This window comes from Coenobita brevimanus, chromosome 59 (assembly GCF_032717465.1).
Source record: "Coenobita brevimanus isolate Jiangsu-jjx chromosome 59, ASM3271746v2, whole genome shotgun sequence".
In the NCBI taxonomy this organism is placed as follows: Eukaryota; Metazoa; Arthropoda; class Malacostraca; order Decapoda; family Coenobitidae; genus Coenobita; species Coenobita brevimanus.
The window spans coordinates 15,545,283-15,561,087 of NC_137012.1; the positions used below are offsets into that span (position 1 = coordinate 15,545,283).

The window sequence follows — 15,805 nt, forward strand, 5'->3', positions numbered from 1 at the left end:
GTATGATGGTATAGCAGTATGTTGTGGTGCGGCGTAGTTTAATATGGTGTTTGCGTAGGGTGGTGTAATGTGGTGTGGTGCATTGTAGTATGGTGATTTTGCAGGGTATTTTATTGTGGTGTGGTGTTGTGTCATATGATGATTTTGTAGGGTAGTGTGGTGAGATGTGGTGTAATATGGTGATTTTGTAGGGTAGTGTGGTGTGGTGTAGTACAGGGTGTTTTGAAATGATTTGACCAATTTCATCTGTTAATATACTGAGAACTGTAAATGATACATTACAATTTGTTTCATGTAACACAGCAGAGCATAAAGTTTTGTGCACACTATCAGTACATTTCAATGTGTGCACCATTTGCTGCATGCAGGACATCTAGTCGGTACTCAGTTTCTTGCCATATTCTGCTCAGCATGTTAGTATACACCATTGTACATGTAGCTGTGATTCGAGCACGAAGTTTTTGCAAGTTTGCTACCTTGGTATTGTACACCGTATCTTTGACAAACCCCCACAGACAAAAATCGAGGGGAGTTATGTCGGGCGATCTTGGAGGCCAGGCAATTGGTCCATCACGGCCAATCCAGCGACCTGGAAAAGTCTTATTGAGGGCGTCTCTAGCAACTGGCCCAGTGAGGAGGAACACCATCTTGTTGGAAAATGACAGCAAGCATGTCTTCAACCTGAGGGAATACGAATCCATCCAACATATCAAGATAATTTGTTGAAGTCACTGTTTTCTCTGCAAAGAAAAATGGTCCCACAAGTCGATCATGGAGTAGACCACACCACACACCATGTGTAAATGGGCTGTCACGTTCATGTTCAATGATTTTGTGAGAATTTTCGGAGCCCCAGATTCTCACATTGTGCCGGTTGACTTTCCCTGATACATGGAAGGAGGCTTCGTCAGTAAACATTACCTTTTTCAGATAATCTTCGTCATCCTCAAAGTGACTTCGCATTTCCACAGCATAGGCTTTACGTTTAGGTCTATTATCAAGTTTGAGTTCTTGCAGCACCTGCAATTTATAAGCACAAAGCTTCAGTCTTTTATGCAAAATCGTGTGTACAGTGGCTTTTGGCAGTCTAAGTTCTGTAGATGCCCGTCGAATTGATTTTCTTGGGCTTCGTTGAAACGGTTCACGAGCTGCTTCAACGATATCTGCACTTGTGCTTGATCGGCCTGTGCTCTTCTGTTTCAAAACAATTCCAGTCCCTTTAAAAGTATTGTACCACTGTCTGATGCTGTTCCGTTCTGGTGGTTTCCACCCATATCTTGTGCGAAAGTTGCGCTGAACTTGTGTGCAGGATCTGGTCTCGATCAGCAATTCAACACATGTTGCTTTTTCCTGTAGAGTCGCCATTTCCCTCTAACTAAACCATCAAACCTGAAAAAAGACAAAACTTTATTAGTTTCTTCATCACATAACTCAAACAGTACCACTATGTCTAGTGTGGTTGCCGAAATAATAACAATCGAAATTGGTCAAATCATTTTGGAACACCCCGTATATTATGGTGATTTTGCAGGGTAGTGTGGTGTGGTGTAGTATAATTTGGTGATTCTGTAGGGTAGTGTGGTGTGGAATATAATGTGGTGATTTTGTAGGGTAGTGTGTTTTGGCATAGCGTAATATGATGAGTTTGTAGGGTAGTGTGGTGTTGTATGGTAATATGGCATGCATGTGTTAAGTATGTGTTAATGTTTACAGACGTGCTGGATCTGGAGTGCCTGGACCTGGCGTCTCTGGATAGCTTGGACTATCTGTTCCCAGATCCGCCCACTCCACCTACTCCCCTGGGCTTGCCGCCCTTGCTGGGGCAGGCGGGACTGGCTCAGGATGAGGACCCCAGGGGACTACTGGGGGGCACCACACCCAACCTACCAGCAATGGAAACTCTGCCCTGCCTGGGTGAACCCAATGCCCCTCCCGCCCCCAGCTTGCCCTCCTGCCAGAACCTCGGTGGCCTGGGTGATTTTAGTAAATGCGGGGCCAAGCCGGAACCTGGGTGTGGCTCCCCCACAGAGCTAGGTTCATTGCCGCCCCTGCAACTGCTGCACCCACCCCACCCCTCACCTACTCCAGCTGACCCGTCCTCCATCACCCCGTTGGACCCTGCCCTCCCCGTCCCCTGCCCACCCCTTGGCATAGACTTGCCCCCCGACATGACGTGGGCAGCGCCGCGGGGAGAGGAGGTGGGGGGCGGCGGGGGGTTGTTCTCTCAGCTGCTGGAGGATGAGGTAGACGACCAGCAACAACAGCAGCAGCCACAGCAGCCACGTGTGGTGAACGTGTTCTTAACAGGGCATGACTATACCAATAAGGTGGAGGGTGTTCCCCCCCACCCTGCCTTATCCCCTTGCCCTCCACGGCCCATGACTTCTCTGTTAGGGGGTCGCCTGGGGCCGCCGGCGCTGCAGCTGCCCCCACCAGAGCCAGCACCACGCACCCCACCCCGTGATTCTGGACGGGACGACGAACGCGTATTCCAGTGCAGCTACGCAGGGTGCGGCAAGGTGTATGCCAAATCCTCACACCTGAAGGCGCACCTGCGACGACACACTGGGGAGAAGCCGTTTGTGTGCACCTGGCCAGGGTGCTCGTGGCGGTTCTCACGCTCCGACGAGCTGGCCAGGCACCGACGCTCACACTCAGGCGTCAAGCCCTACCGATGCCACGTTTGTGACAAGCGCTTCTCTCGCTCTGACCACTTGGCAAAACATCACAAGGTAACGTGCCTCATACATTCACTTTATTGTGCTCTATCTTATCACATATACACACACCGTCCCATACCTTTCGTTTTCATGAACCTTTCACTAGTTGCTAATTCATTATGTCATACAGCTTGCACGACTGGTGCTGTTATTAAGTTCGAGAATATTCAAAACTATTTCAGAGTACAGCATGAGCATTATAACGCTGGCAGACACTTGCATCACAGCACATGTTATCAGTGTAAACGAGGCTGCAACTCCTTCTGGCTCGACCCACAGATAATGCCATATATCTATTTACAGGTGCACCGGCGGGACAGAGTTTTGGCTTTGTACGGTCCCCTGCCCAACCCACTGCCCGCACGCCGCCCACGAGGTCCTCAGCCAGCATCTCACTCCCGCCCTCTCCAACCCACACCTACACCCACCCACGCCCGTCCTCACCCACCCGCCACCCACATCACTGCCCACCAGCCACTCCCACCCATAGTTCATAGGGTGGATTTAAGAGGTGCCAGGCCCATACGAGTGTGTCAGTGACTTGTCTTCATATAACTCGCTCTTGAATGCAGGTGTGTTAGGGATTGTTGGTGTTCCTGTTGTACTGAAATGCTCAGCAGTTCATGTTGATCATAAGCTAATCGTGGTGGCAGAGTAGATGCGGGTGAAACGGTTTGAGGAAGATTATTGACTCCTGCCATTATGTAATATTCTGGCAACTGTGTCTAACTCTTTCTGAAGAATACGAACAAAACAAAATAGAGCCTTCAATAAATATATCGAACTGAAGTGAACGCTTCAATATCTTTCACAGAAACAAGTTATGGAAAAGAACAATATGATTATGATATTATATATATAACTCGGTTGTCCAAAGTTGGCGTACAGCTCAGTGCCTTAAGCCTATACTTGGCGTCCTACATTGGTCTTTGCCAAGCCACTTCATACTTATCATGTCCAAATATTTCAGTCCGCTGATGAATGGATAACTGCAATTAATGTTAGAAATGATAAGCAGCTGTATACTGTAATTTGTGATGTATTCGTATCACCGACTGACGATGATGGTTGCATTAATTATCATCAGGTCCCAGCGGCGCTTCTCTCACGCCTGGTAAATGGATAAATTCACATTGCAGGCAGTGGCAGCTGTGTTATACGTGTGATCCTTCCCATACCTGGTATTGTATTCAGCCTGCTACGGAAAATGTTCACTAAAGAAAACATGCTTTTCATTTCCTGAGATCAAAGTAGTGTGATCAAATAATACGACATCTAATGCAATATGAAGAGCGATCAATTGGTTATTTATTAATCATATGTACATGAAACAAGTAGAGTATACTTTTGCCGTAATTGTGTTGGTTTATTCAGGACGTAATTTAGACTGACATGAACAGAACATTACAGCCCAGTTGCTCAAATACTGTCGAACATTTTTGTGTACATACACACTATTATTCCTTGCCTTTTATTTTTATTGCCCTGCAAGGTTGGCCATATTAACTCTATAATCTTTCTAACTGGAACGGCATAGAATTGTAAATATTTCTGTGATTATCTTTCAGCTTCTTTTGGGTTATAAGAAATTTGTTATATATCCAGAAGATAAGATCTTTTTACTGCAGCTGATACCAAAGGTAATCTAAGTTGTGGTTGAGATCATTGCAGACACTGTAGAAGGAGACATTTGATTCCTCATATGTAGGCTACTTATGATTTATTTTTTTCATTACATGAATGATTTGAAAAATTGCCATGTATACCTTACTGTAATTTGCCTAGTACTTATTATTTCGCGCCGAATTAATTAACGAGTAATAATTTAGCCTATTATCATATATCCAAGGTCTCCTATAACAGTGCCTTGAAAAGTACGATCTTTGAACTTCAGTCAAGTTCCGCCACTGGTTTACTGTACATATTCACTATGTAATGTTACGGATATTTGCTTGTATATTGTTCTTGCCAGTAGCATGATTGACAACTTGCCTACCCATATGTTATGGGGCAAGTTGATTTGCCTTGACTAATTTCAAGTCTCCTTTGAAAGAAATCTAGATTAATCGGTGATGTATTATTTTATCTTATTATTATTTTTTTTTTGTATCTACTGTCAACAGTGGTAACTGTTTGTGCAGTTACAATATGATGTCACTATTTTAATGTTCCTACACAATTTTCCTGAAAATTGAACATCTGGATATCAGTTTCTTACCACTGAGTTGTTCTCAGATATACCAAATGCACCTGAGGGGTTATTCATTAACAACTTAACGGAAGCACTTTAATTTATTACTTCATTTAGATACGAATTATTTTTATCATTGCTGTGGTAAAAATAATGGAAAATTTGTCTCTCGCACACTACAATAACCAGCTTAATGGTCATATATGGAGGTAAATTTGTGTATTAAATTCATATTTCAGCAGCAAGCATGCATCATTATAAATCATGTACTAGAAAAGTCTTCTTCACTATCACTCAAAAGCGTTATAATAACGTGCCAAGTTACACATACAGCGATGTCTACTACCCAGATCTTTCAAGAAATCAAAGTTAAGCGGAAAGATTTATGACGTCACGACTAATTCCTTCCCCCCCCCCATAGTGCAAGGCATCCAAGTCATAAGTGTAACACTTGTCCATTGATGAAAATAGTGAAATGTGTTGCAGGAACGGTTAATGTCTCTCCTGGACATAGCATTCCGGTGTTGTAAATGGTGCCTGTGACAGCACGCCGCCACCAGTTGACGGATGAGAGTTCCTAAATAAAATCTTATTTGATTTACTGAGGATGGTTAAGGAATATAATATCGAAATTCACTTGGCACATTGACAGTGTGTGAGTAGTAATATCTGATCCTATATCGAACTCTGATTGGAATGCTCTTTTTAACTGACCTTATTTGAACAGCGTGTTGAATGATCGGACTCATGATAAATACAGTATATGTTGCTGCCCTACAACATCTCTCGGGTGCATATTATCTGAACCTGGTTTCCCCACATGCAACACATCTGTAGAAAAAAGCAAACGCCAATATTTTGATGGTGTACGAATAATTCTCATCTAAAAAATTCGTAACTTTAATGCTTGAATAATTTTGTGAAACTGGTGAGTATTTTAAGAAGTTGGTGCTTTATTTAAGTTTTATTCTTAGTGAGCTGGAAAAAGGATCTGAGGTGATTGACTTTTATCAGGGACATTGTTCTGAATTAATACTGTAATAGATTTTAGAATTTAAGTTTGTACTACATGTTTTTGGCTGTTATGCTGCTCTAAGTTAAGATGTTATATGTAAGGCCATATATTTTAGTACAGTTATTTCTAGGACTTGCGGCCGTGTGCTAAAAACTTCAGTTGCAAAAGTGAAGACAACCAGTTTTTGACTGACATGAGGAACGTCTGTGTTTATTAGAGATGAGCAGTTTGTATCTCACATTACACAGTGTACAGTAGGCAGAACTAAAGAGACGACAGACATGTTACATAATCGTTACGTGCTTCAGGCGTTATAGTCAATAACTATGGGCTTGCCTTCACCTTCCTAATTTGTTTTAGATATATGGCCATAGAAGTGAAATTACAGTTGTCACTGTACATACATTTTTCGTCAAAAATATAAATACATATAAAATGAAAACTGAATGCCAAATGCTATTTCCATAACACAATGAGCAGCATGTTTTTTGGCATAGGGTACTTCGTAGTATCTCTTTCTTAGCGATTTACTTTGCACATTACACCTTGATATTTATCAGCCGCGATTGCGAGACTGGTATTGTTTTCAGTTTGTCTGTGTGTGTGTCTGTGTGTCTGTTAGCACGATAACTCCGAACCGCTCAAGATATCATCACAGAACATTACAGGTGTGTAGTAGGGGAAAAAATCTATCACGAGTTCGAAACTGATGAAAGTAGGTCAAGATCTGTGTCTGTTAGCTCGATAATTTCGCAACCGTTCAAGATATCATCAAAAAAATTTGCAAGTGTGTAGTAGGGATGAAAATCTACGAATATTTTCAACTTGTCTATCTGTGTGTCTGTGTGTCTGTTAGCACGATAACTTCGCAACCGCTCAAGATATCATCACAAAATTTTAAAGGTGTGTAGTAGGAATGAAAATCTCCTACTAGTTCGAAACTGGTGAAAGTAGGTCAAGGTCATATTCCGAGCCGCGCTAGATACAGGTATGTATTGGCTCGCGGCTGGTATGATTTCCCCCTTGGGGGGGGGCCTCTAGTCTCTTTTATGTTACTGATCTCTAATAGCAACATACAGTAATCTGCACTAGCAATATGCTAGAGGAAGTCAAGGTGTAAAAATCAAATACATAGGCTGAGGAAGATGCATTACGGAATCTTCTAAGTCAACAGTAGAACTGCCGACCATCAGCTTCTTCAAATACCATATATCATGCTGTTTCCTACTTGTATATATTTTCATTATTGAAAATTCGCCACCCGTTCTTTAAAAATCACATTTAAGTGCAATTAAAATTTCAGAGTGTAATTTTATTTTCTTATTCTTTATAAGCTAAAACTTCGGTAACAATAATTGAATATTGCTCAGTGCCATACATTGTATTTTTTATCAGTTTTGCTATTTCCATTATTTTTCATCGTACAGTTTAGGTGTGTTTTTATTGTTAATCATATGAATCCGATGACATATTTCTTATTTTATTCTTGCCATCACCAGACGATTTTACACAGTTTAAGAAAGACGTTTCTAATGCCAGGGCTTAAACATAGGTTTCATCAACATTTTCACGAATAAGGTTCTTCGTAAATGGAATGAAATCGTCTGCTGGTAGCCTGAGTAATATGAAAAGTACGTCATCTGGACTGAAATGCATGTATGATGTTGTCTGAAATTCTCCATACACAAACATTCCCACAGTCTGCTGTTGTCAAGGATGTTTTGGTAACGAGGATGTGATAATGTAAATAGCCTTCAAAACAGTGTGGAATAATCATCTGTGTATTTCTCTTATCCTTTGTGTGTGTGTGTGTGTGTGTGTGTGTGTGTGTGTGTGTGTGTGTGTGTGTGTTATCTGCATTCCTGAGTACACAATAAACAATGGACAAATAATATGGTACCGCTACATGAACAACAGAGCAGTAAGAATTTGCAGACTCTCACTCCTCCCTTTAAGTTTCAAGGGCATGATTCACTAAAATAATTGCGATAAACACCCTCTCATAATTATGAATGATTCTCGCAGGAAGGACATGGAGAGGAAAATGCTGGACATTCCCATGCCACTTGCTTGTCTTGATACGAATGTTTAATAGGAGTGACCAAACGGAATGGCAAGTGTGCGGGCGGGAGTATGGACTGCGTATACGTGCAGGAGTAGATGTGAACGAGAGGGCAAAGGAGGGTGTATGTATTGCTGTATGCAAGAGATGGAAGGAGAATATAAGGGTGTATAGATCAGTCGAATTTCGGATTGTATGGGTCAAGATGAAAGTGGAAATGTATGCATGGACGACTCTTTGTGTATATGACCAATGTGAAAGATGAGTTTTGGGCTAAGGTGGAAGAATGCGTGGAAAATTTTTAAAAGACTGAGAGTGTTTCTGACTGGAGATATGAACTGAAAAGTGGGGAATGTCGTGAGCAGATGGACTAGTTGGTGAGTGGGGTGTACCAGTTAAAGTGGATCTGAATGGCAGTGCCCTGGTGGACATGTGTGATGGGAAGCACTTCTCAACAACCAATACCTTCTCTAGTCACAAAATGACCCACATGTATACATGGCTAGTGATAAGGAAGATGGGTAGGGAGTTGGATGAACTCAAAGCAATGATTGGTTCTGTGCGTGTGTGTGTGTGTGTGTGTGTGTGTGTGTGTGTGTGTGTGTGTGTGTGTGTGTGTGTGTGTGTGTGTGTGTGTGTGTGTGTGTGTGTGTGGAGGAGCGAATGAGTAGATTTGTGTTGGATACGAGAGTTTACGGAGGTTGAGGGAGTGAACTATCTGATCTCTACATAGTAGTGTCCAAGACAGAGGTGCAAAAATGTTGGGTGAATAGAAGAGAAAGATAGAAAGAAGCAGCTCCTGCAAGGAGAGTAGAAAGACTGCGGGAGGATGGGAAAAGGCTGAAAACAATAGAGGAACGGAGGAGCGACTAGGTGGATCTGATATGGAGCAGATGGAGGAGGTGGAAGGCATGTGTAAGAAAATCACAAAAGAAATGTGTGCAGTATGTCAGAAGAAAACTGCGCAACATGTGAGGCAGTAAGTTGAGTAGCAAGTGGGTGCAAGAGCAGCAAGGGGGAAGGATGAAGTGAAACGTTCTGTGGCAAAGTAGAAAAAATATAATGACTAGACTGGAAGTATAGAAATGGACAATGTGGAGAATGAATAAGAAAGAGTTTATACAAAGACGAGGAGAGAGGTGAATAGACGAGTAAGAAAAAAGTAGGTGAGGAGTGTGGAAGAAATCTGAATGTAAAATGGATGGTATGTAAAAAAGTGTTTTGAAAGGAGGTCAAGAAAGTAATACAGGATGATAAGGAAAAAAATAAAGCGGTGAAAAAGAAGAACGGCGGAATGTTGCTGCAGGAGGCAGACGAAAAGCTAGCCGATGGAGAGAACACCTGAAAGTATTTTATTTGCATATATACATGTATCTATCTATCTATCTATATATGATTATATATATATATATATATATATATATATATATATATATATATATATATATATATATATATATATATATATATATATATATAATCATTCATTTTGAGTGTCCACTGCAGGAATGCCCTATCCTGACCGAAGCTGGGACGATACAGGCAATGTATCTCTGCCAAGTGGCTTAGGCTGTCTAGTAGAGATTGTATGTAGGGTGCGAAGTGCTGGCACATGTGATTGTAATGTTGGAGTGGCATTGGATGGGTATGTAGTCTGTGAATCAAGTGTAATCGGCCAATGCAAGCCGACTGGGTGCAAGCATACTAAACAGTATGCAACACTGGTTCAACCACAGCACTCCTTATGTCCGCCAAAGTAGTACGTGGCCAGATGAACACTCCCAAAGTTTGTTATTCTTGAGGGGCACATATCCTCGTTCACCCATGCACGAAAACGCACACTCTACCACTGTACCACAGAGGCTCCATATATATATATATATATATATATATATATATATATATATATATATATATATATATATATATATATATATATATATATATATATATATATATATATATATGCACACACACAAGTGTTTGTGGGCCTATCGGGCCCCTCGCACTTGCTCCTGCGGAGTGCTCTCACGCTGTGCTCTGGCTTTCTCGTGTTTCACACTCATTTCCTCGTGCTTCTCACTCGTTTCCTCGCGCTTCATGGACGCGTTGCTATCATTTCAGGTAATCAGAGTCACGTTTATGTGCTGCTCTAGTTTAATGTTGTCACTTTGACTTTTTGCAGCTAACCAATTGATTGTGTTATTTGCAACTTTGGGAATGGAACCCAAGTTGTCCGAACGCAAGTCTGAAATACACACACAGACACACGGCTACTGCTATAGTATAATTTAGTTGTACCTATGGGCAAAAAATTCTGCGGAGATCCTATGCCAGGCGCAAGAAGCAGAGTTTTTTGGTCAAAACATGATCACTCATTAAATATAGTAAAAGTTTTTCAGTCGTGATGGGACCAAGTTTTTTCACATCGGCGAATATTTTGCGATTTTTGTGCCAATTTTGGTGCGATTTGAATGTGTAGTTTTGGCTGCCCAAAATACACGCACAGACAGACAGACAGACACACACACACACACAGACACAGACACAGACACACACACACATACACGGCTAGTGCTATAGTCTATTATATATATATATATATATATATATATATATATATATATATATATATATATATATATATATATAATGTTATGCAGCGTATTCTGTGCCCCGACTTCTCGGGTCCAGACACGGTGCAGCCCTGGGTTCTTTGTTCCTGACCGGGTCAGTATCAACAAGGAGCGAAAACAAAAACACCACGGGTCAAAAGATACACTGCTATATTATCAAAGAACAATTACACACACAATGCTATAGCCAAAGCTGAGATTACACAACAACTTGCATCGATGTTTATGACAATCACTGTCCACCTAGTTCAACACACACTTACACTTTCCTGGAGTATAACTGGCATACACACAGTGTCACAGGTAATATCTCACAAATATATCAAGCATATAACCATCAACATATTCACAGACAACACTATCCAGTATATCCACAGAGACAGCTCGTATAGTCAGGTCCTTAAGCCTAAGGGTTCGCTGGACATAGACGAGGTCCTAGCTAATATAAAATATCCGCATGACATAGACGGAAACCCTAGCTAGATTTAGACTATGCCACGTCACACAGGATGAGGTATACAGGATGTCACACCTGAGGGGGGGAAGGGAGGAGGTACTAGTGAGGAAAGGGAGGGACTGTTTTCCATGGAGATGGGGGCCAGGGGGAGAGAAGGGGGGGGGGACAACACTGAATAAGGATGCACTGGGGTGTTGTTGTTTTCTGCAAGTGACACAGGGGGTTTGCACTGTCTGGGGGAAACCAGCTTGTGGATGGGGTGAGATACTCCGCTTGTAAGTCATAGGTACTTGGTACACCAGGGGGGGGGACAACAAGGGGAGGGTAGAGGGATGCACGAGGGGGAGAGGCACTGGGGATACACTCCTGGGGGGAGGAACAACGTCACACTGGTTGGTTCACTAGGGGTCGGGATCAGCACACTGGGGGAGTGGAAAGTCATGAGACCTGTTACTCAGAGTTCAGTCGAAGGGGAGGACAGCCCACAGGTGAAGGGGCCTATGTTGGGAGCTCCAGGTGGCGGCCAGGCATGGGAGGCGGACCGTCCGGGGAGCTGTACAGGAAAGGGTGTCCCTTGGAGTGGCCACTAGTCCGAGAGGAGCGGGACGGTGTGTGGGGCGGCTCTCTATCCGCATTGGCCCTACAGGAGGCAGGGCTCTCTGGACTGGGGCCGAAGAAGGCCAGTAGACGAGCAGCACATCATTGGCCCTTGGTCGTCGTCGGGGTCCTGGGTGGGACTGAGGGAGGCCTGGGCCTAAGGTCAGCCGGGAAGAAAGTGGCGTCCAGGCAGGGTTGGCTTCACGCCCGTCAGGGGCAGCTGACAAGGAGGGACTGTGGCCACCTACTCTGGGAGAAGCCCTGCTGCCACAGAGGACACCTGGGGCAGCCCGCTGACTCCAGGGGCTGTGGCCTTGGTGGCAGAGGGAGGCCGTCAGGGGTGGGTTGTGGCCTCTGGTCCTGGTGGAGCCCATCAGCAACAAGGGAGGGCGGGGCTGGAGGGACTGGACACCGTGCCTCGGAGATGCCTTGCCGGGTCCGGACTCGGGTGCGGAGCCTGTAGGGGGAGAGATTCCCACCTCTCAGGGAGAGAGGCGAGGGGAGGGGCACCTCACTCTACCACGGGGGTGGCGGATCGAGCCAGAGGTGGTCCCCTTGTCAAACAGCCCTGTCAGGCACTGCCTGCGCTCCTACGAGGGTCAGGGATGCGGGAGAGGTTGGGGGAGCCTCTCCCGGACACCGCCGGTACTGGCGACGGAGAGCGGGCACCCGTAGGGGCGTCCCTGTGGTTGTTGAGGCTCCGTAGGAGTCTGTGCTCCTGCCATAGAGCTAGAGTCTCCTGCCCCTGAGACGTCGGGAGGAAGAGTTCGGGCGTTCTCTCTCGGCTTTCGCCACAGCTCTGGTGGAGCGTGCCCTCCGTCCATTGAGGTAGGGGGATAGCAACCCTAGAGGCTCCTCCTGAGTCCTCAGTAAAATAGGAGGCCGATCCAAAGGACTCGGCATCCGAGGGTGTGCTTGGGAGCTTGTCTTTGCAAGTCCCACCCTAATTTTGGTAGCATTCCCTTTGTTAGAGAGTAGTGTACTTTCCCTATACACTGCCAGGAGGTCTGGCTGCGTGGAATAGGGACGCTGAGTCATGAGGGACACATGTCGTTGATGTTGGGACATCGGGTCAGGTAAATTAACCCCTCCATCGTCTCCTAGTGGGGTGGGTATCACCTCCTCACTTTCTCCTCCTGGGGTGGTGGTGTTGGGTTCACCCCGCCGAGCATGCATTTCAATATATATATATATACACACACACACATGTTGTGTACTTGTCCCCTAATTCTACTGACTATGAATAATTCTTAGACAATCTCACTTTTAAGATGGAACACATCATACCAAAATCTCCATTCCTTGAAAATCTCTATTCTAGGGGATTTCAGTGTTAACTGCCGCCTTTGACTCTCCTCTTCTTTCACTGCTCCGCTTGGTGAAAAAGCCTAAATCATTTCTATCTTTAATGACCTAGAGCAGTTTGTACATCACCCAACCTGTGTCTCTGACGGTCTCTGAGTGAGTTCTAACATACTTGACCTTTTCCTCACAATTAATCCTTTAGCTTACTCTATTAATCTTTCCTCTCTGTTAGGTTTACAATAATACCCCCTTAACGTGTCCTATCACTCCTGTACTGCCTGTGAACCCTCCCAAGAAGCAGCGACTGTGGTACTTTGAAGCTGGTGACTGGGAGGTCCTCAGGCAGTACTTCTTTGATTATCCCTGAAGTGATTATTGTTTCCATGACCGACACCCATCTGGGTGTGCATCGCACATTACGTAGGTTATTCTCTCGGGCTTAGAAACATACATTCCTATCTACTAACCCTGTGACTAATGACAAAAAAAAAAAAAAACTTGGTTTTATCACGCCTGTTCTAATGCTTTCCACATCAAGAAGAAAGTCAACATAAGGCAACACAACCATTTCACCCCTAAATCTCATTTCTTTATGTCTCTGCCCAGAACCATGCTAATTATGTTCTTCGCTCTTACAAAAATGAAATGCTCTGAATGCTCCAACTCATATTCTTCCTGCTCCTTCTGGCACCATGCCAAAAACCTTTCTAACAATTTGACTTCATCATCCTTCCCTCCTCTTCTCCACTCTGATGTCTCTGTAGCTGTTTCCTCCACTGAAAAAGTAGAACTCTTTGCTCAGCTGTTATCCTCCAGTTCCACCTTAGGAAGTTCCTCCATCAAAACGACCCTCTGACTTCCCTATGACTGACATTAAAATTTCTTCAATTTATGTGTTTTCTGCCATCATTGGCCTCAGTCCTAACAAGGCATATAGGCCTGATGAGGTCCTTCCTGTTGTCCTCAAGAACTGTGATTCTGTGCTTATACCCTGCCAAGTTAAATTCTTTCCCTTCGTCTGTCGACTTGTACCTTTCCTTCTTGCTGGAAGTTTGCTCTTATTCAGCCTGTCCCAAAGAAGGGTGACCATTCCTAGCCCTCTAACTATCGCTCAATTGTTTTAATATCCTATATTTCTTAACTTTTTATTTCTATTCCTAACATTTTTTTTTTTTAAGCACCCTCCCTGTCAGAACCTTCTTTCCGATTGCAAGTCAGTATGGGTTCCACAAAGGACGCTTCACTGGCGATCTTCTTACCTACCTTTCAGACTCCTAGTCATCCTCCTTTCGGGACTGTGGCGAGAGCTTTGCCATTGCACTTGACATCTCAAAGGCTTTCGATTGAGTCTGGCATAACTCTTTAATTTCTAAACTGCCCTCTTACGGTTTCTATCTTTCTATCTGTGCCTCAATCTATAGCTTTCTTTCTGGTCGTTCTATAGCTGCTGTTGTAGATGGCCACCGTTCTTCTCCTTGATCTATCAACAGTGGTGTTTCTCAGGGCTCTGTCCTATCACCAACACTTTCATTTATTCATCAATGAACTACTAAGCTGTACATCTAACCCTATCCACTCGTACACTCATTATTCCACCCTTCACTCTCTTCCTATTTCTCCTATCTTTCCTGTCACTTCTTATTCTTTTTCTTCTCCTTTACAGGTTGCTTTACATTGAGTGACAAGCCAAATGGTTTCCTGTAAGCCAAGAAACCATTTACAACGCTGGGTGGTAACCATATAACCAAGCCATACGTGCTCCCTACGTGTCAACAAGTAGGTTGGTGGAGGGTTGGTGCCCCTCCCTGTAAAACAACTAAAACAGTGTCAAATGGCCACCCTTTATGGGATTATGGTGTCTGAGAATAGATAGAGATAGACTTTCCATTCGGTTCCTGCAACGTCCATCTCAGCAGTTTCTTCAACAAACAAGGGATGAGGCTATGGCACACCTAATGTCTGACTTGGCTCGTATCTCTGACTGGAGTAAAAATAATATGGTTGTTTTTAATGCATCTAAGACTCAGTTCTTACACCTATCAACCCGACAAAATCTTCCACAGGTATACCCACTAATGTTTAATAATATTCAGCTTAATCCTGCATCATCCTTGAACATGCTTGGGGTTTCATTTACTCGGGACTTATCTTGGAAAGATCATATTACATCTCTTGTAAAATCTGCTTCCAAGAGATTGGGTGTGCTAAGCCGACTCCGCTCTTTCTTTACCCCTGCACAACTGTTGACTCTATACAGGGGTTTTATCCGCCCCTGTGTGGAGTACAACTCTCATGTGTGGGGAGGCTCCCCACATACAGCTCTTCTCAGTAGGGTGGAGTCAAAGGCTTTTTGTCTCATTAACTCTCCTCCTCTTACTGACTCCCTTCAACCTCTGTCTCTTCGCCGCACTGTTGCATCTTTATCTCTTTTCTATCGCTACTTTAATGGTCACTGCTCCTCTGAACTGTCTGCTTGCATTCCTCCACCTCTACAACGGGCGCGTAGCACCCGTCTGTCATCAAACTCTCATCCCTTTTCTGTCCAACTCTCTAATGCAAGAGTTAACCGTTACTCCCAGTCTTTCATTTATGCAACAGGTCAGCTCTGGAACTGTCTCCCTCTGTCTGTATTTCCTGCTGCCTATGATCTCCAGTCTTTCAAACGCAGTGTGTCCAGGTATCTCAAAATGATCGGATCTTGAATTTGGCTCTCTATTGTATTTTGTTTTTCTCTTGGAGGGAACTGTTACTTCGGACTCATGGCCTTTGCTTCCTTCTTCCTCGCATTAAAAAATTATATATATATATATATATATATATAT

At 43.8% G+C, this 15,805-nt stretch overlaps 1 protein-coding gene across 1 annotated transcript; it reads left to right on the forward strand.

Annotated features, from left to right (window-relative positions):
- Positions 1-1,446: 1,446 nt before the first annotated feature.
- LOC145402913 (uncharacterized) lies at positions 1,447-3,260 on the forward strand. Its single transcript, XM_080274813.1, has 3 exons — positions 1,447-1,453; positions 1,714-2,732; positions 3,024-3,260. The coding sequence occupies exons 1-3, from the start codon at positions 1,447-1,449 to the stop codon at positions 3,258-3,260; spliced, it is 1,263 nt and encodes a 420-aa protein (XP_080130939.1).
- The last annotated feature ends 12,545 nt before the right edge of the window (positions 3,261-15,805 follow it).